Raw genomic sequence first — 25,763 nt, 5'->3', positions numbered from 1 at the left:
GACTTAATGACAGCAAGCGTAGTCTCGCAAGATCACGCTGTAAATTACAGCACAGTGTGATCTCGATGTGCTGTACAGTAAGTCCCACACAAACGTTACCGAAGTGTCGGGATTGTGAATAAACATCCCGTCCTGGCTGGAAGTGATATCTATTCACTCTCAATGTGCTCACTATGTGCTGAGTAAATGAATGGAGAGAAGTGTATGACGCTGATTGGTCAGCGTCATACACTTCTGTTCACGACGCCCACTTGGTCAAAAACAATCAGTTTTGAACAAGTTATGACCTATTTTAGATTTATGCTAATTACTTTCTTAATGCCCAACTGGGCGTGTTTTTACTTTTTGACCAAGTGGGCGTTGTGAAGAGAAGTATATGACGCTGACCAATCAGCATCATACACTTCTCTCCATTCATTTACTCCGCACATAGTGATCTTGCTAGATCATGATGTGCAGTCACATACTTACACAATAACGTTACTTAAGTGTCTTGAGAGTGAATAGACATCCCGTCCTGGCTGGAAGTGATGTCTATTCACCCTCAAGTGTAAATTTGGCACCGTAAGCTAGTTTCCATAGTTATTTTCCACTAGAAAACGAAAGAAAAAAGTCTGCTGCAGATTTCCACTGCGGCCTGTATGCAGCGGAATTCCGCAGCAAATCTGCCACTTCTCAATGTGCCCTTACAGTGTTAAAAATCTGCTATGGAGTCTGAACAAGCTGCAGATTTTAAAATCTGCAGCATGCCCTATCTGTTGCTAAAATACCTCTGATTTTCACTATGGATTAAATTCTGTCCAATGCAATGAGTCAAATCTGTAGCTATATTCCAACCAAAATCCGCAACGAAATTTGCATGTTCCACATGCAGATTTTGTGGCAGATTTTTGTACAGATTTGTGTGGCTGGCTTATCAGCCTAATATCTGTATGAGAACTCAGCCTAAGGCCGTATTCAGACGACTGTAATATGTGTCACATGTATTTCAATAGGGCCATTGTTTTAATGGACTGTGTGAAGGGTCGGTTAAAAGATAGAACATGTCCTATTTTCTTTCGTTTTCACGGATCCTTCAATAGACTAAAGTCTATGGGGATCGGTGAAAACTGGACCCGCACGGAGGCAACTCGGACGTGAAAGACATCCATTTTTCACGTCCGAGTTTCCCCATGTTCGTCTGAATAAGGCCTCTTTCACATGGCAGTATTTAGGTCAGTATTTTGCATCAGTATTTGTAAGCCAAAACCAGTTGTGGAACCTACATAATGAAAAAAAAAGGAATGAAAAGCTTTTCACCTCTTCTGCATTTGGACCCACTCTTGGTCTTGGCTTACAAATACTGATGGAAAATACTGACCAAAATATTGCTGTGTGAAAGTTATGAGCTTAGATGTGATCGATAACAGCTGGATCCTGCGTGTGAAACATGCAGAGAGCGGTGTCACTGAACCAGTCAGTCCCGCTGACCTGACAGATTCAGATTTCAACGCACAATATAGCTTCTATGTATCCAGGATGCATAGAAACTGTATCTGAAAAAGTTTAAAAAAAAATGTATGAAAATAAATTACAAAGTTGCACAACACACTAAAATACATTGTTTTAGTAAAAAAAAAAAAAAAACTTCACATATCAAGGATTTACATATCCTTTAATGGCTTAGATGCTTGGTGATCACCTCTAATGGTAACCAATGTTACCCAAATCCTGAATGGCATATAAATCTGCATTGCTAGACAGTGTGACCTTTCTTTCTCACTATTTGTGAGCAAGAAAATACCACTGAATAATGATTTAGATACCACCCAGGTAGCGTGAAAAGTGACTGGTGCCGCCTGTGGCTGCATTTTGTGGAAGCCCCATGGAATAGCTTTTTAAAGTCAGGAAATGGTGTTTCGGGCTCCTAAGCAACTGTGATTATGCTTTTTACTCTAGATCAAAAATAGGCAATATCAATATTGACCACCTAGATCTGTAATATTTTCAGATGTTTAAAAACCTGTCAAATTAGAATTAATGGAGTACAATAAGTACATGCCAATCTACAGTATCATTTGCTTCATAAAGTTCATCAGTCCATGTTTCATCGTAGTACAGGAAGGTAGGAATACCTTTCCAAAAGGAAAAGTTACTGTTTTCCTATAAGCGGACCTGTTCCAGTCACCAGTGCCAACATACTCCGCAGCACTGCACAGATATATTGTAATCACTTCAGTCCCTGCCCCAAATGGGCTCACAATCTAATTTTCTATATCACACACCCTGGGACCAATTTAACTATCAGTACGTTTTTGAAGTGTTGGGAAATCGGAGTATTAAAAGGAAACCATCGCAAACACAAGGAGGACATACAAACTCCATGCAGATGTTGTCCTTGGTCTGATTTGAATCCAGGACTTCAGTGTTACAAGGCAATAGTACTAACCACTAAGTGACTTTGCTGCCCTATTTTATACCAGAATAATGTTGAGTTTCGTATTCAGTTTTAGGCTACAGATATTGGGCGTTCATCTGGATCTTATCTTTTAAGCTAAATGTATTGTAGCAAGACTAGATTTTAAAGAGACTCCCTATGGTACAGCCTGCTATCTGTCTCCAAACATGAAGTAAATCCCCTTCCTTTGATTCGACTGAATCCTACTGATTTAAACTCCAAGGTTTTCTATTACTAAACTCTATAAAGATGCCAACCAATCTCTCAACACTTGTACCAGCGCTCAACATCAGGGCAAATTGACGTCACCTACTGGTAGGAAACAACAGGATTCTAAGATAATGCTACCAAAAGTGAAATTTTTTGGTGCCAGCCTTAAATACTTTAAATACGACATCAAATCTAACAGCCTTCCATTTCTGCTCTAAAGCACATTCCCAAAGTTAATAAACAGAGAATTCACATGAAAAAAGTGACATTTTATGAAAAAGAATCCACTCGACTCATTCATGAACTCCAGTGTTGGCAGAGGTGAAAGTATTTGTTCTGTTTTAGACCTTGGTGTTGACCATATGTATGGTATGCCTTATTTTGTTACATGGAAATTAATTGTAACTGTATTGCCTATATGTTTCTTTTATTAATAAAAACCAGATGTAACGTCCGTGGTCGCTGACCACAAACTCCTTCCATCCAGTCGACGCCCTTCTCTCAAGAGATGTCTGAACATACGGCCGTCCTGCTACACAGTGACCACCAGAGTGCGCTCACGAGCTCAGTCCAGACTTTTGAAGCAAGAGCGCACGCATGTTGGTGATTGAGCTAATTGCTCCAGAGCACCCTGGGCTATAAGAAGGTCCCAACCCCATCCTCCCATGCCTGAGCTTTGTTGTTGAATTCCAAGTCTGTCTTGCAAATGGTCCCCTAGTGTTTCCTGCTCCCAGTGTTCCCTGTTCCTGTATCCTGATCTAGTGCCGTGCTTAGCTGTAGCCGTGCTGTGCTGTATACCACGCCTGTCCTGCTTCTCCACGCCTGATGTTTACCTACTGCATAGTTCCTGCCAAGCCTGCCTTGCTACTGTCCGAGCTGCCACAGGTACCCTATATAAACTATAGACTCTGACCTGCTCCCTGTTGGCCAGCTGCCATACTGCCAAGGCGGTACGGCCCAGTGGGTCCACGAACCCTACGTGACAGTAAGCTCAGGCCATGGACCTTGCTGGTTGATACAAGACCATGACGACGTCACAAGAGATGTGGGCGGATATGCTAGACCTCCGGTCTTGACAGGACCAACTCCTCCAGGCTTTGAACAGTCTCGCACGTCGGCAGGAGGCACGAGCTGCCGTTCCTCTTACTACACCTCCTGGCAATGTCAACCCGCATTTTTCTTTGGCACTTCCGGACCGCTATGATGGAGACGCAGGTACCTGTCGTGGATTTTTGAACCAGTGCCAGATCCACTTCAGCCTGTATACTAGGACATTTTCGTCTGACGGCGCAAGGGTCGCTTTCATCATCTCTCTCCTCACTGGCAGGGATTTTGCATGGGTGAATCCTATCTGGGAGAGACAAGGACCAGAGACCCGTGACTTCCAGGGCTTCCTCCGGACTTTACGCATGGTGTTTGAGAAGCCTAGATGGGTTTAATCTGCAGCGGCTTTCTAAGCCTAAACCTACGCCAAGGAGACACCGCTGTGAGCGAGTACGCCATCCACTTCCGCACCCTGGCGGGAGAACTGTTATGGAACAATGAGGCCCTTGTGGCTGCATTCTGGCATGGACTGTCTCCTAAAATTAAGGACGAACTTACCGCTGGAGACTTGCCATCTACCCTGGATAACCTCATCCTTCTGTCCGCCCAGATTGATATGCGGATCCAAGAACGCCTCCAAGAGGTTCGTCGGGAGGGAGGCCTTCCTAGTCTGGTCCCTACTTTGCAGCAACCCCTGCTTTCCTCAGATTTCGATCCTCCTAAGGAGTCTGTGATGATGGACCAGTGTTAGCTATCCACCCAGGAGAGACAACGCAGGGGCACTTCGGGACTCTGTCTATATTGCGGCCTCAGTGCGCCTGTGTCCCCAAAAATCCCAAAGCCTAGGGTTGCTAGGAGAGGCAACCTTGGGTAAGAAAGGACTTCTGTCTAAATTGTCCATACCAGTGACCATAGTGTCTGTCGAGAGAACGCATCCGGTCTCTGCGTATCTGGACTCTGGATCCGCTGCTAATTTCATCTGTAGAGATCTGGTGGATCTTCTTCAATTACCCACCACCCCCCTGGAGAGGCTGTTGATGGTTGCATCAGTGAATGGACTACCTCTGCCAGACCCAGTTATAGCTGTGACCAAGCCCCTGAGGCTCCAAGTGGGAGCTCTTCACTTCAAACTCCTGTCGTTCTATGTCCTATCCAAAGCCGTTAACCCTGTGTTGCTGGGCCTGCCTTGGCTCCGACTACATGCACCAGTCCTGGACTGGAATTCTGGAGAGGTTCTCCAGTGGGGCCCTGAGTGTCAAAGCCGATGCCTGGTGCAGATTCGTTCGGCTCAGCCTTCGCTGCCTCGGTCATTGGTAGGATTGCCGGGTCATTATGCTGCATTTTCGGACGTCTTCAGCAAAAGGGAGGCAGAGACATTGCCTCCACACCGGGCGTATGACTGCCCAATTGAGCTGAATCCTTGTGCATCCCTTAGGGTATATCCTCTCTCCTTGCCAGAGACTCTGTCCATGTCCGCCTATGTGAAATAGAACTTGGAGAGGGGCTTCATATGTAAGTCTTCCTCCCAGGCAGGAGTCGGGTTCTTCCTTGTCAAAAAGAAGGATGGTTCCTTCCTTGTATTGACTACCGAGGTCTCAACCAGATCACGGTGAAAAATAAATATCCGTTGCCACTGACCTCAGAACTGTTTGATCGTATACGTGGTGCCAAGATTATTTCCAAACTAGACCTGCGTGGGGCTTACATCCTAGTCCGGATTCGCCAGGGTGATGAATGGAAGACTGCATTTAACACCCGTGATGGATACTATGAATATCTAGTAATGCCCTTTGGCCTGTGTAATGCTCCCGCGGTCTTCCAGGAGTTTGTTAATGACATTTTCCGTGACCTCCTCTATGTTTGTGTAGTAGTCTACCTTAATGATATCTTGATTTTTTTCTCCAGATCCTATGATGCATCAGATACATGTCCGTCAAGATTTGCTGCGGTTAAGGGAGAATCGTCTGTACGCTAAGTTGGAAAAGTGCATGTTTGAATTGGTGATTGAACTAATTGCTCCAGAGCACCCTGGGCTATAAGAAGGTCCCAGCCCCATCCTCTCACGCCTGAGCTTTGTTGTTGTATTCCAAGTCTGTCTTGCAAATGGTCCCCTAGTGTTTCCTGCTCCCAGTGTTCCCTGTTCTTGTATCCTGTAACCTGTACCTTGATCTAGTGTCGTGCTTAGCTGTAGTCGTGTTGTGCTGTATACCACACCTGTCCTGCTTCTCCTTGCCTGACGTCTACCTGTAGACTCTGACCTACGCCCTGTTGGCCAGCTGCCATACCGCCAAGGCGGTACGGTGCAGTGGGTCCATGAACCCTACGTGACACCAGATCTTTGGCCCTTCATGAAAAAAAAAAGCCATTTTGCCAAGAGGACTGGCTCTTATTCGAGGATTATGGGTTTTTTTTTATAAAGAAAAAAATCTCTAACCACTCTTGTATATCAAAAGCTTACGTTTTCAGGTTTTTCAATTCTACTTCTAGCATACTTTGAGGTCACTAATAACTATTAGTGCTGCCATTGTTTTTTTATTTTTAATAAAAAAGTTATTTGCAAGTCAGTGGATATGTAAAAGAAAAAAGTCTCCACCTTTTAGGTGTTAAAGGGTTCAGAGTTTTGGGTCACATAATCTAATTATATAACTTATATTATACATTTGTCATCTCTGCATCTGTAAAAGCAATATTTTAATACTTATTTTTTAAGATTTTAATTAAATTAACTTTTTAATCCAATCTTACATGGAAGGGTTAAAGTATGGAGTCATTATGCAGAATGTAATTCCTTATAAAATGTTGTGCATACGGCTTAAGTTATTTAATGATCAAGCAGATTAACATTTTTGACAACTGACTTGTATAGGAAATTATTATCTTAAAGGCAAGAGTAACTTGCACTGATTAGAAATTAGCCTTTAGTGAGAGGCTAATGAGCCGGGAGGCAATAAGGCCAAAATCCTGGAGTTAATCTCTTGGCGGCTCAGTTAAGCATCTGATTCTATTCTGCATTAATCAAGTACCTTTTCAAATGGGATCATAATGTTTGTGGGAGGACTTTCAATGTAGCCAAATAAGTGTCATATGTGAACATTACTATTACATATTCAAATTTGGGTATGTGATCTTCTTTTAAAATAAATAAATATATATATATATTTTTCAAGAACTTGTTTACACAATGTATTTTAGCTACCTATTTCCTGTATTTATTTATTTTTACCCCAAGAATGTTAATCCCTTCAGAAGGATTAAAGAAAACTGCAAGAGCAGCGCTGTCTTCATGGTTGAACTGGCCCACTAGAGTACCAAATGATCCTCCAGTGGCCCCTGGTTCAGCACAATCATGGTCTCCAAGTAGAGCCGGGTCTGAGAGGTTCAGTAGAAGTCAACTCCATTTAGAACTGACTTTAGAGCCAGTCACTTACCTCTAGGTTAAATTTTTCATGGATTTTATTACAAGTTACATATTTAATCTAATACAGTTAGGTCCGGAATTATTTGGATAGTGACACACGTTTTGGCATTTTAGCGGTTTACCAAAACATATTGAATATACAGTTATATAACCAATATGGACTTAAAGTGCAGACTCTCAGCTTTAATTTGAGGGTATTCACATTCTGATTTGAGGAAGGGTTTAGGAATTACAGCTCTTTAATATGTAGCTGAGTCTTTTTCAAGGAACCAAAGGTAATTGGAGAATTATCTCAAAAGCTATTTATTGGGCTGCATGGGCTATTCCCTCATTAATCCATCATCAATTAAGCAGGTAAAAGGTCTGGAGTTGATTCCAGGTGTAGCATTTGCATTTGGAAGCTGTTGCTGTGAACCCACAACATGAGGTCAAAGGAGCTCTCAATGCAAGTGAAGCAGGCCATCGTTAGGCTTAAAAAAAAATCCATCAGAGATGGCACAAATGTTAGGAGTGGCCAAATCAACAGTTTGGTACATTCTTGAAAAAAAATAGAGCGTACTGGTGATCTCGTGAACTCCAAAAGGCCTGGACGTCCACAGAAGACAATTGTGGTGGATGATCGCAGAATCCTTTCCATGGTAAAGAAAAACCTCTTCACAACATCTACCCAAGTGAAGAATACTCTCCTTGAAGTAGGTGTATCAGTATGTATGTCTACCATGAAGGAAATACTTCATGATAGCAAATACAGAGGGTTCACCACAAGATTCAAAGCATTAATCAGCCTCAAAAATAGAAAGGCCAGATTAGACTTTGCCAAACAACATCTAAAGAAGCCAGCCCAGTTCTCGAGCAGCATGAAACTAAGATCAACCTGTACCAGAATGATGGGCGGAAGAAAGTATGGAGAATGCTTGGAACGGCTCATGATCCAAAGCACATCACATCTTCTGTAAAACATGGTGGAGGCAGTGTGGTGGCATGGGCATGCATGTCTGCCAAAGGCACTGGGTCACTAGTGTTTATTGATGATGTGACTGAAGACAGAAGAAGCCGGAAGAATTCTGAAGTGTTCAGGGATTTACTTTCTGCTCAGATTCAACCAAATGCAGCAAGGTTGATTGGACGTCGCTTCACAGTACAAGTGGACCATGACCCAAAACACACTGCGAAAGCAACCCAGGAGTTTATAAGGCAGAGTAGTGGAATATTCTGCAATGGCCAAGTCAATCACCAAATCTCAACCCGATCGAGCATGCATTTCACTTTCTTGAGACAAAACTTAAGGCAGAATGACCCACAAACAAGCAACAACTGAAGACAGCGGCAGTAAAGGCCTGGCAAAGCATCACAGAGGAGGAAACCCAGTGTTTGGTGATGTCCACGGGTACCAGACTTCAGGCAGTCATTGCCTGCAAAGGATTCTCTACAAAGAAACATTTTATGTATAGTAATGTTAATTTGTCTAATTACTTTTGAGCCCATGAAATGACGAGGCTGTGTAGAAAAATGGTTGCAATTCCTAAACGTTTCACAGGATATTATTGTTCAACCCCTTGAATTAAACCTGAAAGTCTACACTTCAATTGCATCTCAATTGTTTCGTTTCGAATCCAATGTGGTGGCATGCAGAGCCCAAATCATGAAGATTGTGTCACTGTCCTAATAGTTCTGGACCTAACTGTATAACAGTGGATGTGCATATGTTATGTATAAATTGAGGTTGGGCCCCCAGAATCATTCTCTCTTGTGAGCCCGTGGAACCTGTCTAACATTGAACTTCTTAACATTAGGTTCCTGAACAAAAGAACCACAAGCATGACATATTACAAGTAATCTTCTGTTTTGTTTTTTTGTTGTTTTTTTTAAATTGTCATTGAATCCAAAAAACGGGACCACTTAAGCACCAATCAATCTGTTCAATCTACAGTATTTTAAAAAAAACGATAAAAAGGCAAAAATCGCTTGCCAAAAAGTTTATATGTTTCATCAAAGTTAAAAGGAAAAATGACAAAAATAACTTATGCATCATGGATCCTATTAAAGTCAATGGTGTATCCACTAACCAAACCACTATTCATTAACTGCAATAGATTTGTATATTTTTTTTTGAAGGTCAAAATAATGTACCATGCAAAGGTGTAACTAAAAGTGGGTTCAGAAGTTGTTTAGAAATTGCACACATTGTTGCTCTGCCGCATGTGAAATACAATGCTATTAGTGAAGTACAGTATGATAGTTGTGAGCACTGTTCCCTCTAAACAGTGTGCTTTGGAAATAATCTAGTACAAAATAACAAACTCTGCAGACAGGTAGAGCTGTTAGGGTGCATTCATACGTGGCGTACTTTCCCTCGTATTTCCACGGTGTAAAAAATGCTGCAGAAAACTTTACCAGGTAATCCTAAGGGAAAAATATTCTGCAATTGCTTCCTCAATTTCGTGCATTTTATTCCCCATAGGATTACATTGTAATGTTTTCCGCAGCGTATTACATGTGACTGCACCCTTATCAGGCTTGGTCATCCATATAAGCATGATATTTTAACTCTTTCCTTTTGAGAGAGCGCCGCTTAGAGGGAACACTGGCTGTGAAGCCCTGTAACAAATTTTAGATTGGAGCCCAGTAGCTTCAAGTTATACATGGTGCAATTTTTGGTTCCTTTAAATGTCAGTATAAACTGGCTTTAATATTTATAGTTATGAAAATATATATAAAACATTCGATGACCTAAGAACAATGACACTTGTAGTATTGATATATTTGCATAGCGAACGATAGCAAAAACTTTTGACATTTAAAGTTAAACGATTCATATTTGACTATTAAAAGTTTTGGTCAATTTTGCACGTTTTTAATGGATCTATGTGAGGCAAACTCTCATGTAATGGTGAAATAAGCATGGCGAAAAATTGAGAATGAACATGATGACCTTCATTACCAATTGTATGAGTTCTTCTAACTTAAAGAGCAACTGTCACTAGTTTAGTAATGCTTAATCTTCTCGCTAATCTAATAGGCACTGTCACACCAATAATGCGAGGGAAAATTATGTCCCAAAACATTTATTATTTTAAAAGTTTTGTGTTTTTTTCTATATATGCAAATGAGGCTATACTAGACAAGTGGGCATCAAAACCAGCAATTCTCCTGAGGTGGAGCCACCTCACAGCCTCTGACGCTGTCCTATCAGCATTAAGCTGCCTGACTCACAGTGTGAAAGACTGAGGCTGGAGGGAAGGGGGATCACTTAAAATAGCCACATCTCAGGTTGTGGACCACCTAGAACAGGTTCTGGTGGCATATGAAAGATGAGATTAGAATCTTTCATATGACACCAGGATCACAGTTCTAGCTATGACACAATCGGAGATATCGCCAATTTAAAACAGTCTGGCATGGAAGCTGTATACTAAATGGTCACGCTGTGTTGCTGGGTTGGGAAGAGGAGAAATGTATGAGCTGATAGGACATAGTCAAACAAAAAAACATTACACCGCCCAGCATGAAAAGAAAGAGTCACCTCCTATTTGACTATTAGAGCCACATCAGCATATTTCGAAAAATGCTCATAACTTTTGCAAATTAAACATTTTTGAACAAAAATGACACTGTAGTTATCAGCAGCAAAGCGCCTATTAGACTAGTTAGGAGATAGGACATTGATAAACTAGTGACACATCCTCTTTAATGAAACAATTCCACACTAAAAATGGCTGATGGCAGTATGACAATGCAGTCGAAACAACCCAGTACAAGTATATTCTGCATAGACACCATCAGTAATCAGATAATAAAACTGTAAGCAGTATATATCAAAATATTAATAACATTATACACCTGAGAAAATAAATCTGGACAACAGTGTTAGACAAATTCATATAATATGTAAAACACATTTCACTAATTTTCTGTCATATATAGATGTATATACAGTATATTCCATATCTCTCTGTCATAGAGATAGTAAAAAGATCCAGCATGACAACCTGTAAAAATTATTGCTTGCAGTTCTGTCTTACGTTGGTGTTATCATTAATGGGTTTTTAATGAAGATGACTTAATTCTGTCTGCAGAACTACTACGGAGCTGCCAGGATTATACTTTCCGATAACCCGCTTGGCTTGACATGTGGAATGGTTTGTCCAACATCCGACCTCTGTGTGGGTGGATGCAATTTATATGCAACGGAAGAAGGTCCAATTAATATTGGAGGACTGCAGCAATTTGCTACCGAGGTTTGTGCCTATTGTAGTGACCATTCTATCTATCTATCTATCTATCTATCTATCTATCTATCTATCTATCTATCTATCTATCTATCTATCTATCTATCTATCTATCTATCTATCTATCTATCTATCTATCTATCATCTATCTATCTATCTATCTATCTATCTATCTATCTATCTATCTATCTATCTATCTATCTATCTATCTATCTATCTATCTATCTATCTATCTATCTATCTATCTATCTGTCTGTCTGTTTATTGTAAATGGGCAATCCTCTCCTCCTGTTTCTTACTCATATTATGAATTATGCAGCACTGCATAATATATTTGAACTATAAAAACAAAGGATAACAAATTACACACGCACACACACACACACACACACACACACACACACACACACACACACACACACACACACACACACACACACACACCTATTATGATATAACCATTTAACATTACCACATTATTAATCTGAAGTAGTTGAAATTTTAACCCATCACACTTTTTATTTTAAACCATGCCCCATGGGCTAGAGCTACTTGGGGGAAAATCATTAGTGTAAAAAGTAGATACAAGTAACAATGTCCCTTAGAGGTCAAAACTGTATGTGTTATATAATAAAATTACTTAATTGTGTTACAATGAAAATGGTAAGAAATAATGAGACGTGTATCACAAACAAAGAAAATATTTGGATGATTTAACAAAGAAAAGTAAGAGTATGTTCACAACGGCCTATTTTCAGCCGTTTTTCGGGCTGTAAACGTCCCGAAAAACTGAAAATCAGTAGCAGAACGCCTACAAACATCTGCTCTGATTTCAATGGGAAATACGGCGTTCTGTTCCTCTTTTTAAAAAAATGGCGCATAAAAAGACGCCCCTTAAAAAGAAGTGCATGTCACTTCTTGAGCCGTTTTTGGAGCCGTTTTTCATTGACTCAATAGAAAAACAGCTCCAAAAATGGCCGTAAAAAACACAGAGAAAAATGCTAGTTTGATTAAAAAACTGATGAAAATCAGGAGCTGTTTTCCCTTGAAAACATCTCCGTATTTTCAGACGTTTTTGGTTAAGTGTGTGAACATACAGTCACAGCCATCACATCCTCTGTGCTTTTAATTTCTCATCTAGGATCGGTCATTAACGGGGGGAAAAACTTGAAGGAGTTAAAAACATTAAATGAAAGTTGAAGCTATAATATATTGTATATATTATCTTGTATTATATTTTAATGTCTGCACATAATTAAAAGGGTAATGATTTCATATGAAAATACAACAAATTTCATGTATTGAAGTAATTGTAATCTAGGTCTACTGACATTTCAAAAGATGTTTTGGATGGAGAAAAAAAATGTATCTCCAATTAAAAATATAATGATATGCTAGGAATGAAGGCAGTAATTTATAACTGTTGTAAAATCTTGTAAGTAAATGCAAGGGTTGGCATAATAACAGCAGTAAACTGTGTTTTTAATATTTACCATATTGGTTTAGTACTGTTCTGTATACAAAATATTCACATAGACATTTGTAAAGTCTTAATTCAACATTCTTTTTTGTAGTCCGCTTAAAATTATACTGCAGTTATTATAACCCGGTAGATTGGTTTAGGTGCACTTGTCTCTTTAAATATGACTATTGGATGTGGTGCCCAAATATGATCACTTTTAAAGAGGACCTGTCATGTTTTTTTTTCTTTTTCTTTTTAACCACATACATCCCCTTATTCCTGGCGTCCCCTCAATTCCACGCTGTAATTTTATTTTATTTTTTTGTCCCTCTCATCCCACTACTGCCCTTGCTCCGCTTGGCGCCTAATATGCTAATTTTGAGTAAAGGTACAGAGAGGAGGAGACCTCATCTCTCCACAGTAGGTGTTGCCTTCTGCATCACTGTGAAGCTGTCCAATCAGAGCAGACAACCTCACAGTGATGCGGAAGACTCTCTGCTTGGACAACGTCACAGTGATGCAGGTGGCAACAGCTACTGAGGAGAGATGAAGTCTCCTCCACTCTGTACGTTTATTCAAAATTAGCATATATTAGCCAAGTGGAGCAGGGGCAGAAGCGGGGCCAAAACAATAAAAGTTACAGAGCGAGAATCCAGAGGATGCCAGGAATGAGGGGAGGTATGTGGTTTAAAAAAAATAAAAACCATGACCGGTCCTCTTTAAATTATGCCTCATTCAGGTGCCAAAAAAACATTGTTTTACAAAAATAATTTACCTTGAAATTCAGGGGGTACTGGGGTAATAATGGGGGGGTTAGTGTTAGCCTTTTCACCAGCTAACACTAAGCCCCTCCTTAGTAATGGACGCCGTTAATCAGTCAACAGCCATTATTAAGGCAGTAGTAATATAGTTAAAAAAAACTGAGACATAAAAAAAATATTTTATTGAAATAAAAACTCCCCACACAACCCTCGTTAACCATTTTATTGAGAATAAAAAAAACTTTGTGATTGAAGTAGTCCTTGAATGTGAAGTAGTCCAACAACCGAACCTGTCAAAAAAAATAAAAAATCAGTAAGGCCTGATTCACACGAACGCTGCGCATCTCGGACGTGATCTCGAGGTGCACCCGTGCTCAGCGCTACAGGATGCGATGTCCAGGATGCGATGTCACGCATCCCCCATAGTTGAGAGTCTATGGAGGGATGCATGATGCGTGAAAAGATAGGACATGTCCTATTTTTCCACGGACCCTTCACATGGTCCGTTGAAACAACGGCTGTGTGAACGGCCACATTGAATAATACAGGTCCGTGGGACGGCCGCTGTTTCAACGCCTGTCCCACGGATGTTTAAAACGTTCGTGTGAATCAGGCCTAACATATTATAAAAGAAAAACAATTATTATACTTCCCTTTCCTGGGTCTAGCGCTGGAGCAATGGGAAACTCCTGACGTCACTGCCCATATATGGATAGTGATATCAGGAGCAGTGCTGGAGTCCCCGAGCAGAGAGCTAGCAGAGGCTCTGATCCAGGACTACAGTCCCTGGGAAAAGTCCTGACGTCACTGTACATATATGGACAGTGACGTCAAGAGCAGTGCTGGAGTCCCCGGGCAGAGTGTTAGCTCATGCTCTGCTTGTGGACTTCAGGGCGCGTAAATAGACCCTTTAGGTTTTAATGCAGCCATGTGATGGCCATAAATGAAAATAGGGCCTTAAGGGTGCATTGAAAAACATTAGATGTTTTGGAATAACTAACTGCCGGTCCCCACTGTTTGCAGGAAGCCTAGTCTCTGAAAGCCCCTGAAGTCCCCTCCCACCTATGTCCCCGTGTAACACAAACAGTCTCACAACACACACACACATATATTTATTTATTTGATCCCTTGCTGATTTTGTAAGTTTGCCCACTGTCAAAGACATGAACAGTCTAGAAATTTTAGGCTAGGTTTATTTTACCATTGAGAGATAGATTATATTAAAAAAAAAAGAAAATCACATAGTCAAAATTATATATATTTATTTGCATTGTGCACAGAGAAATAAGTATTTGATCCCCTACCAACCATTAAGAGTTCAGCCTCCTCCAGACCAGTTACACGCTCCAAATCAACTTGGTGCCTGCATTAAAGACAGCTGTCTTAAATGGTCACCTGTATAAAAGACTCCTGTCCACAGACTCAATTAATCAGTCTGACTCTAATCTCTACAACATGGGCAAGACCAAAGAGCTTTCTAAGTATGTCAGGGACAAGATCATAGACCTGCACAAGGCTGGAATGGGCTACAAAACCATAAGTAAGACGCTGGGTGAGAAGGAGACAACTGTTGGTGCAATAGTAAGAAAATGGAAGACATACAAAATGACTGTCAATCGACATCGATCTGGGGCTCCATGCAAAATCTCACCTCGTGGGGTATCCTTGATCCTGAGGAAGGTGAGAGATCAGTCGAAGACTACACGGGGGGAACTTGTTAATCATCTCAAGGCAGCTGGGACCACAGTCACCAAGAAAACCATTGGTAACACATTACGCCGTAATGGATTAAAATCCTGCAGTGCCCGCAAGGTCCCCCTGCTCAAGAAGGCACATGTACAGGCCCGTCTGAAATTTGCAAATGAACATCTGGATGATTCTGAGAGTGATTGGGAGAAGGTGCTGTGGTCAGATGAGACTAAAATTGAGCTCTTTGGCATTAACTCAACTCGCCGTGTTTGGAGGAAGAGAAATGCTGCCTATGACCCAAAGAACACCGTCCCCACTGTCAAGCATGGAGGTGGAAACATTATGTTTTGGGGGTGTTCCTCTGCTAAGGGCACAGGACTACTTCACTGCATCAATGGGAGAATGGATGGAGCCATGTACCGTCAAATCCTGAGTGACAACCTCCTTCCCTCCACCAGGACATTAAAAATGGCTCGTGGCTGGGTCTTCCAGCACGACAATTACCTGAAACATACAGCCAAGGCAACAAAGGAGTGTCTCAAAAAGAAGCACATTAAGGTCATGGAGTGGCCTAGCCAGTCTCCAGACCTTAATCCCATCGAAAACTTATGGAGGGAGCTGAAGATCCGAGTTGCCAAGCGACAGCCTCAAAATCTTAATGATTTACAGTTGATCTGCAAAGAGGAGTGGGCCAAAATTCCATCTAACATGTGTGCAAACCTCATCATCAACTACAAAAAACGTCTGACTGCTGTGCTTGCCAACAAGGGTTTTGCCACCAACTATTAAGTCTTGTTTGCCAAAGGGATCAAATACTTATTTCTCTGTGCACAATGCAAATAAATATATATAATTTTGACAATGTGATTTTCTTTTTTTTTTTAAATATAATCTATCTCTCACTGGTAAAATTAACCTAGCCTAAAAATTCTAGACTGTTCATGTCTTTGACAGTGGGCAAACTTACAAAATCAGCAAGGGATCAAATACTTATTTCCTTCACTGTATACACACGCACATATATATATATATATATATATATATATATATATATATATATATATATATATACAGACATACACATATATATACTAGTCCTTCTCAATTAATTAGAATATCATCAAAAAGTAATTTATTTCAGTAATTCAATTAAAAAAGTGAAACTCATATATTCTATAGATTCATTACACACAGAGTGATCTATTTCCAGCATTTTTTTCTTTCAATGTTGAAGATTATGGCTAACAGTTACACTACCGTTCAAAAATTTGGGGTCACCCAGACAATTTGGTATTTTCCATGAAAACTCACACTTATATTTATCAAATGAGTTGCAAAATGACTAGAAAATATAGTCAAGACATTGACAAGGTTAGAAATAATGATTTTTATTTCAAATAATAATTTTCTCCTTCAAACTTTGCTTTCGTCAAAGAATGCTCCATTTGCAGCAATTACAGCATTGCAGACCTTTGGCATTCTAGCTGTTAATTTGCTGAGGTAATCGGGAGAAATTTCACCCCATGCTTCCAGAAGCCCCTCCCACAAGTTGGATTGGCTTGATGGGCACTTCTTGCGTACCATACGGTCAAGCTACTCCCACAACAGCTCTATGGGGTTGAGATCTGGTGACTGTGCTTGCCACTCCATTACAGATAGAATACCAGCTGCCTGCTTCTTCCCTAAATAGTTCTTGCATAATTTGGAGGTGTGCTTTGGGTCATTGTCCTGTTGTAGGATGAAATTGACTCCAATCAAGCGCTGTCCACAGGGTATGGCATGGCGTTGCAAAATGGAGTGATAGCCTTCCTTATTCAAAATCCCTTTTACCTTGTACAAATCTCCCACTTTACCAGCACCAAAGCAACCCCAGACCATCACATTACCTCCACCATGCTTGACAGATGGCGTCAGGCAATCTTCCAGTATCTTTTCAGTTGTTCCGCGTCTCAAAAATGTTCTTCTGTGTGATCCAAACACCTCAAACGTCGATTCGTCTGTCCATAACACTTTTTTCCAATCTTCCTCTGTCCAATGTCTGTGTGCTTTTGCCCATATGAATTTTTTCCTTTTATTAGCCAGTCTCAGATATGGCTTTTTCTTTGCCACTCTGCCCTGAAGGCCAGCATCCCGGAGTCGCCTCTTCACTGTAGACGTTGACACTGGCGTTTTGCGGGTACTATTTAATGAAGCTGCCAGTTGAGGACCTGTGAGGCGTCTATTTCTCAATCTAGAGACTCTAATGTCTCAACTGGCAGCTTCATTAAATAGTACCCACAAAACGCCAGTGTCAACGTCTACAGTGAACAGACCGTTGTCCCGTATAGGTATAGACAAAAAATAGGCAGCACTTAAATTGGTATTTATTACACTCAGGCAGGGGTGAGGAACGTCTGGCCCACGGGCCGTATTAGGCTCATGGGATCATTTAGCCGGCCCGACCTCACTCTGACCCCCACAGCCGTTGTGATTTTGCCCTACTCACTCACATTTGGCAGCCAAGTATGGCGGCAGTGGTGGTCTGAGTGAGGTTGGTGCATGCCGACCCAAGAGTGGATCAGTCTGGTCACCTGACCTGAGTCAGTCACGTGAGGTCAGGTGACTGTACTGTGCCAGCCCAAGAATGGACCAGTCCGGTCACCTAACCGGAGTCAGTGACGTGAGGTCTGGTGACCGCAGTGGTCCACTCCCAGGCTGGCAGTGGCACTGGGTATGGGAGGGGGGACTCATATGGTAGCTGCTGAGGGGGCATTATACTGGGTATGGGACAGCTATGGGGGGACATTATACTGTATGGGACAGCTATGAGGGGCATTATACTGTATGGAGCAGCTATGGTGGGCATTATACTGTATGGGGGCATTATACTGTGCCAATACAGTATACTGTATGAGGCAGCTATGGGGGGCATTATACTGTATGGGGCATTATAGTGTATGGGGCAGCTATGGGTGGCAATAAACTGTGGGGGCAGCTATAGGGGCTTTATACAGTGGGGCAGCTATGGGGGCATTATACTGTGTGGGGGGCAGCTATGGGGGGCATTGTTAAGTTGATAATTTTGTATGGCCCACAAATGATGTTATAAGTATCCAAACGACCCTTGGCAGAAAAGAGGTTCCCCACTCCTGCCCTCAGGCAACATTTCAGCTCTTCTCCTAGAGCCTTTCTCAAGCAATAACATGGTGTAATAGTGAGGTTTATATCAGTCTCAATCAACATCATAACAACTTCCAATCAAAATGGAAAAGTGAAAAAGGTACAATGTATAATTTCTATAACAAATATACGTAGTATATCACATAGTGGCATATTATCTGAGTCCCACGTTCAGGGATTACAGTTATATAAATACACTATTCAGTGACAATAGCTTAATACATAATCATTGTACAAATGTAATCATATGTGGACAATAATAGGTGCAGATGTACCAAATGTGATGTATAAAAGCAAGTTAATCACCTCGAGGTATCCAAATGAGACACAGCAACCAAAGCGGCGTCCACTGCTTTACACCGTGCATGTGCATATCTGTGTTGATTGAGCCTAGTTTTAAGGTCAAGGGTGGTTTCACCCACATACAGTAGTATAAATGGGCACTGAAGAATATAGATCACATGATCAGTATCACAAGTTAGAAAATGTCTAATCTGATATGTATCGTTCGTCACTGGGTGCGTAAATGTTGGTCCCTTTACCATAAATTTACAGATAATACAGCTGACATGGAAAGCACCCCAATTTAGGTGGTTTAAGAAAGGTTTGTTTCATAATATGGAGCGGGCCAGTGTCAGCCTTTACCAATTTATCCCTCAAGTTAACGGACCTACGGTAGGAGAACATAGGGGGTTGGTGGAACTCAGTCACATTGCGTAAACAGTTGCTCAACATCGGCCAGTGTTGTTTGTTGACTTTAGCTATTGTATTGCTATTCTCTGTATATCTAGAAACAAACGGAATGCATCCAATATTAGATCTAGGTCTTCGAGGAGTTAGGAGTGTGCTCCTCTCAATGTCAGTGCTATGTTTGCAATGTCTCTGAAACTATTTTGTAGGGGAACCTCGTGTAGTAAATTTCTTAATCATGTCTTAATCATGTCATCAAGGGTTCGTTCAATTTTGTCATCGTCACTCACCACCCTCTTAACTCGCGTGACCTGGCTAGTTGGGAGACTCCTCACCATCCTTCTTGGATGATTGTTATTAAAAGAAAGTAAATTATTACGGTCAGTGGGTTTGGTGTATAGCTCTGCCCATTATCAAGTTTCACTAAGATCTAGAAACTGTAACTCAGTCTCAGAGTGCACCATTGTAAACTAAACTGCCTCATCAATAGTATTTAAATACATATGAAAGTCATTGAGTGTCATTAGATCAACCACCCGGAGGAGGAGGACATCATCGATGTATCGCCACCATCGTAGAACTCCCAAAATGGTGGGACACATAGACGTATGCCTCGTCCAGGGTACGCATATAGATGTTAGCATACGTGGGAGCAATGTTGGATCCCATAGCCGTCCCCTGTAACTGGTAGAAAAAGTAATCTCCAAAAAAAAATAATTATGTTTCAGGATGATAACAAGTAATTGTAGAAGGAACAAACGACAATCAGTAGTAAAGTTCGATTTCTCCAGATAATTTTCCACAGCACTAAGACCCCTAGTATGATCAATTACAGTGTATAGGCTCATTACATAAAATTACATCATTAGGATCTCCTTGTCCAAGGATATATATACATTTTTAAGTTTAATTAGAAAGCCCATGGTGTCCCGAATATAGGAAGTAGAATTCATTGCATTCTTCCTAAGAACCCTGTCCAAAAAAATTGCCATATTACAGAAAATGGAGTCGGTCCCAGATAAAATTGGTCGACCCGGTGGATTGATAAGTGAATTAGGTAGCATGTATAAAACTGGGGTTCCTGGTTGTTCAACCATTAGAAAAAGACTTAAATCCCTATCAATAATCCCACCATTGACTGCCTCATCCAAAATTATTTCCTTATTGATTTCAAATTTGGGGTCATAGGGTATCTGTTGTATACCTTGGTATCACTAAGTTGTTGTTTAATCTGAGAGATGTACTTGGGGGTAACCATCACCACAACAGCCCCACCCTTGTCGGCCGGTTTTATCGTGATATTAGTGTCTCGGGGAAAGTTCATTAAAGGCCCCTATTTCAACTGAAGTCAAGTTGTGGTGTGTAAAGTAATAGATTTGACTTTCAAAAGATCAATATAAGTTTTTACAGCTGTACTAAATGCTTCAATAGCTGGTGTGCTAGATGGGAGCAAAATATCCCTACCCTTAGACAAACCATAATATATATATATATATATATATACAGTGAAGGAAATAAGTATTTGATCCCTTGCTGATTTTGTAAGTTTGCCCACTGTCAAAGACATGAACAGTCTAGAATTTTTAGGCTAGGTTAATTTTACCAGTGAGAGATAGATTATATAAAAAAAAATAAAAAAAAATCACATTGTCAAAATTATATATATTTATTTGCATTGTGCACAGAGAAATAAGTATTTGATCCCTTTGGCAAACAAGACTTAATACTTGGTGGCAAAAGCCTTGTTGGCAAGGACAGCAGTCAGACATTTTTAGTAGTTGATGATGAGCTTTGCACACATGTTAGATGGAATTTTGGCCCACTCCTCTTTGCAGATCATCTGTAAATCATTAAGATTTCGAGGCTGTCGCTTGGCAACTCGGATCTTCAGCTCCCTCCATAAGTTTTCGATGGGATTAAGGTCTGGAGACTGGCTAGGCCACTCCATGACCTTAATGTGCTTCTTTTTGAGCCACTCCTTTGTTGCCTTGGCTGTATGTTTCAGGTAATTGTCGTGCTGGAAGACCCAGCCACGAACCATTTTTAATGTCCTGGTGGAGGGAAGGAGGTTGTCACTCAGGATTTGACGGTACATGGCTCCATCCATTCTCCCATTGATGCGGTGAAGTAGTCCTGTGCCCTTAGCAGAGAAACACCCCCAAAACATAATGTTTCCACCTCCATGCTTGACAGTGGGGACGGTGTTCTTTGGGTCATACACAGCATTTCTCTTCCTCCAAAAACGGCGAGTTGAGTTAATGCCAAAGAGCTCAATTTTAGTCTCATCTGACCACAGCACCTTCTCCCAATCACTCTCAGAATCATCCAGATGTTCATTTGAAAACTTCGGGCCTGTACATGTGCCTTTTTGAGCAGGGGGACCTTGCGGGCACTACAGGATTTTAATCCATTACGGCGTAATGTGTTACCAATGGTTTTCTTGGTGACTGTGGTCCCAGCTGCCTTGAGATCATTAACAAGTTCCCCCCGTGTAGTTTTTGGCTAAGCTTTCACCTTCCTCAGGATCAAGGATACCCCACGAGGTGAGATTTTGCATGGAGCCCCAGATCGATGTCGATTGACAGTCATTTTGTATGTCTTCCATTTTCTTACTATTGCACCAACAGTTGTCTCCTTCTCACCCAGCGTCTTACTTATGGTTTTGTAGCCCATTCCAGCCTTGTGCAGGTCTATGATCTTGTCCCTGACATCCTTAGAAAGCTCTTTGGTCTTGCCCATGTTGTAGAGGTTAGAGTCAGACTGATTAATTGAGTCTGTGGACAGGAGTCTTTTATACAGGTGACCATGTAAGACAGCTGTCTTTAATGCAGGCACCAAGTTGATTTGGAGCGTGTAACTGGTCTGGAGGAGGCTGAACACTTAATGGTTGGTAGGGGATCAAATACTTATTTCTCTGTGCACAATGCAAATAAATAAATATAATTTTAACAATGTGATTTTCTTTTTTTTTTTTATATATATAATCTATCTCTCACTGGTAAAATTATAAAATTAACCTAGCCTAAAAATTCTAGACTGTTCATGACTTTGACAGTGGGCAAACTTACAAAATCAGCAAGGGATCAAATACTTATTTCCTCCACTGTATATCTATCAATAGATAATAACAGTACTCAAAAGCAAATTCCAAAATGGGTATGGGTGCCCAGCAGGTAATCCCGATCCAAGGACTGTTAGATATATACAAAGAAATCCTACAGCACTCAAATGTAGCAAAAAGTATGGTTTATGTCAATCAACAAACAGATGCAACATTTCTGTCCAACCTTAGGACCTTAGGTTGGACAGAAACATTGCATCTGTTTGTTGATTGAAATAAACCACACATTTTGCTACATTGGAGTGCTGCAGGATTTCTTGGTTTATATATATATATATATATATATATTTATTTTGCACACCGTACAAGAACACTGAAGAACAACTAACTTGCAATTCTACAATTACATTCACAGAAGTATATGAAGTAGGAGTTAGTATCAAACACTTCTAAAACTGACAAACTTACGTGAAAATAACAAGGTCACCCAGAAAACTCAAACTGATGTATTATCACTCTCACCCCCATGAACAGATGTCAGTGGTTTTTGGCAGTATGTCATACCTATTAGGCAGTTGGCATAGACTGCTGCTTTGGTAGCCTTAACCACTACAACCACACGCAATGAAAAAACTGAATTGCGTTCCCTTTTCACTTTGGTATGGTTTCGGCACCTTGCAACTCAACTTGACAATAAAGCCTTGTTCACACGGCGCTAGAAAACTATTTGCAAACACATCAAAAACGCTAGCGTTTTTTGAAAAGCGCTTTTTAATGTACAGCCGTTTTTTACGCATTTTTGAAAGATTAAAATAATTAAACCTATTGAAAAGAGACGACTAAGGGGGGACATGATTAACTTATATAAATATATGAATGTCCCATAAATATAGTGAAAACCTGTTCCATGTAAAACCCCCTCAAAAGACAAAAGGGCACTCTGGAGAAAAAAAGGTTTCATCTCCAGAGGCGACAAGCCTTCTTTACTGTGAGAACTGTGAATCTATGGAATAGTCACCGCAGGAGCTGGTCACAGCAGGGACAGTCGATGGCTTTAAAAAAGGGTTAGATAATTTCCTAGAACTAAAAAAAATATCAGCTCCTATGTCAATGTGGAGAAATTTTGTTTCATCCCTTCCCTTTTTCCCATCCCTTGGTTGAACTTGATGGACAAGTCTCTTTTTTTCAACCGTACTAACTATGTAACTATGTGACCAACGATGCCTGATGGACCCTATTGACTATAAAGGGATCTGTCGGGTTTTCGGCACGGTGTCAGACATTTTACCGGACAAGAAAACGCTACGTGCTGCGCTATTTTGTCTGTAGTTTTTTTTATCAAATCTGCGACGGAGGCTCCAAACAGTGCCTCTAATACAGGTGTGCACACAGCCTAATGTTGTCTTTCGCGTTAAGTGAAGGCATTACAAATTTATGTGAAAGGAACATTTTCTAGTGGCAAAACACTGCAGAGGGCTAAGCATAAACATTTAGGGGGAGATGTATTAAGACTACACCAGTCAATAAAAATCTAGCTGGAGTAAGATTCAACAAATTTATTAAAAGCACACGCCTCTTGACAAATATGTTGCATCTTTGGCTGCACACGTGCCACTGAATGAAATCTATGCCAGCCAGGAGCTGGCGTTGAATTCAGCTATAATTTACAGCAGGTTCTGTCATAAATTGTAGTAAATGTGTCAGGCCGTGTGTGACAATGATCCTTTACCTAAGCACCATTGACATTTTTAAAACTGTCGAGAATAGGGGAAACGGCCAATCTTTGTGAGCCGTTTGCGTCATTTCTACTCCGGAAATCTGGCGTTGAAACTTTGTTACATTCCCCCTTAGTGTCTGTCTGTAATCGTGAATTTTGCCATAGTCTATATTAGTACTGGAATTACGCAAGTCATTTTCAAAAAGAAGGGTGCAAAATCACCACCCAGGGTGGAGTCTCTTACTTTGCAAAGTGAAACTGTGATGTGTGTGTACACCTACATACATGATGATGCATGTTCGGGCAGAGATATCTACGCCATTCATGCACATTCAGCACGTGCACTCCATAGTAGAAATCCCCTAGTGCTTGCATTTAATTCACTTCAGAATAGGATACAGCTGAACAGGTTACGAGGAATGACACAAAAAAAAAAAGAATACAACTTACAGCTGATTGTACTCCCACCGAAACAGGCTATAGTAACTTATGATTCGTTTTGTTAAATTCAAAGTTGTAATCCTTCTGTCGGGATCTTGTGCTTGCCATTGAATGACAATAAAATGGTCCTCTGACCCCAGTCGAAGGAAAAACTATGAAGATATAACAAATATGACCTTATTCTCTTCACTTAATCCCTAGAGGTACAATAAGAAGAAAGTGGCAAGTAGAAATGCAAGCACAGGTTATTGTCATATTTCTATGTTTGAGATTTCTTTTCAGATAGTAAAGACTCCTTTACTTTTTCTGGAGTAAACGTAGTTAATAAAATGACCTTGTACTGTAAGAAAGTCTCCTGGGTAGTATAGAGAAGCGTACAGAGAGGAATGTTGACAACATAGCGAAAAACAAAATAAGACGCTGGTTTGCACCGCTTAACCGCCTTCTGAGATCAATGGCCCTCCAAGGACTGTGCAGTGTTACGGTTTCCGCCTACCTTGGAACAGAAACGGGACCCTTCTTGTCTTGGAACTAGCACTTGAGAAATGTGGTGGCAGCATCCAGGGCCACCCCTTTATAGACCCTATAGTAATGGTGTATCTTGCTTCTATGGCAGGTTCTCCACTGGTAGCCTAAATGTAACATTTAAAAAGTTATCACTGTGAAAATCTGCGCAGAAAAAAATGACCCTGTAAAGCAGCAACTGTACTATTTGTGTGCATTCAGGTCTGCATAGGAGCTGTATACACCAAACGGTAGGATATTTTTAATCAAAACAATTTGCAAAGTTACTTTATCTTTTTTTTTATATGAGATTGATTGCAAAAATGGTTGCAAAAGTTTACTTCTATTTATTTTGTATAAAACATGAATTTTGTAAAATACCTACTGTACGTCTTTTATTATTTCAGTTTGAAAATGTCACCATTTTCTTCCTTATTGAATTTTACTCATTCTTACTTTGTGTAACTTGAAAACTTTAATAGTGAAAACAACACTAAAAATAAAAAAGTCAACGTATATGCATTATTTAGTCGGTAGCTGAAGGGTGCACCTGCTGGTCCTGATGTATTTGTGCTCTTAGCCATCACCGAAAGCCAGGTTATTATTGATCTTAATGCAGCTGACATTGATCTGGACTTTTCGTTGGCAGACATGCTTGTTACAGAGACGCTGCATAAGATGTTGCTGCCTGTGGGAGAATGACAAGGCTTTACTGAAATTCGCGGCTGTGATGGTAACATCTGTAGTTGAATGCCAAGGTGGCTTACTGCCATGTCTATGCCAGTGTCTTTATTATCAATGGTTGTTTTCAGTATCTTAAGACTGCATAAAAGATCTACAGCATATTCCTAAATTACTAACTAAAAAAAAAAACATCATCATTATTAAAGGGGTTGTCTAGGATTAGAAAAACAAGGCTGATGTCTTCCAAAAAAAAACGT

At 40.6% G+C, this 25,763-nt stretch overlaps 1 protein-coding gene across 3 annotated transcripts in view; it reads left to right on the top strand.

The window, feature by feature from the left end:
• The window catches only part of DPYD (dihydropyrimidine dehydrogenase), a 751,325-nt gene that overhangs the window by 189,645 nt on the left and 535,917 nt on the right, over nucleotides 1-25,763 (top strand). For all 3 annotated transcript variants that reach the window (XM_075833172.1, XM_075833173.1, XM_075833174.1), the window contains exon 5: nucleotides 11,186-11,347. In XM_075833172.1, coding sequence (XP_075689287.1) covers nucleotides 11,186-11,347 — 162 coding nt within the window. The remainder of the gene's footprint in view (nucleotides 1-11,185; nucleotides 11,348-25,763) is intronic.

The sequence above is a fragment of the Rhinoderma darwinii genome, chromosome 7 (assembly GCF_050947455.1).
Source record: "Rhinoderma darwinii isolate aRhiDar2 chromosome 7, aRhiDar2.hap1, whole genome shotgun sequence".
Classification (NCBI taxonomy): Eukaryota; Metazoa; Chordata; class Amphibia; order Anura; family Rhinodermatidae; genus Rhinoderma; species Rhinoderma darwinii.
Note: the sequence above shows the minus strand (reverse complement) of the source record. Positions and strands in the feature narration are given on the sequence as shown.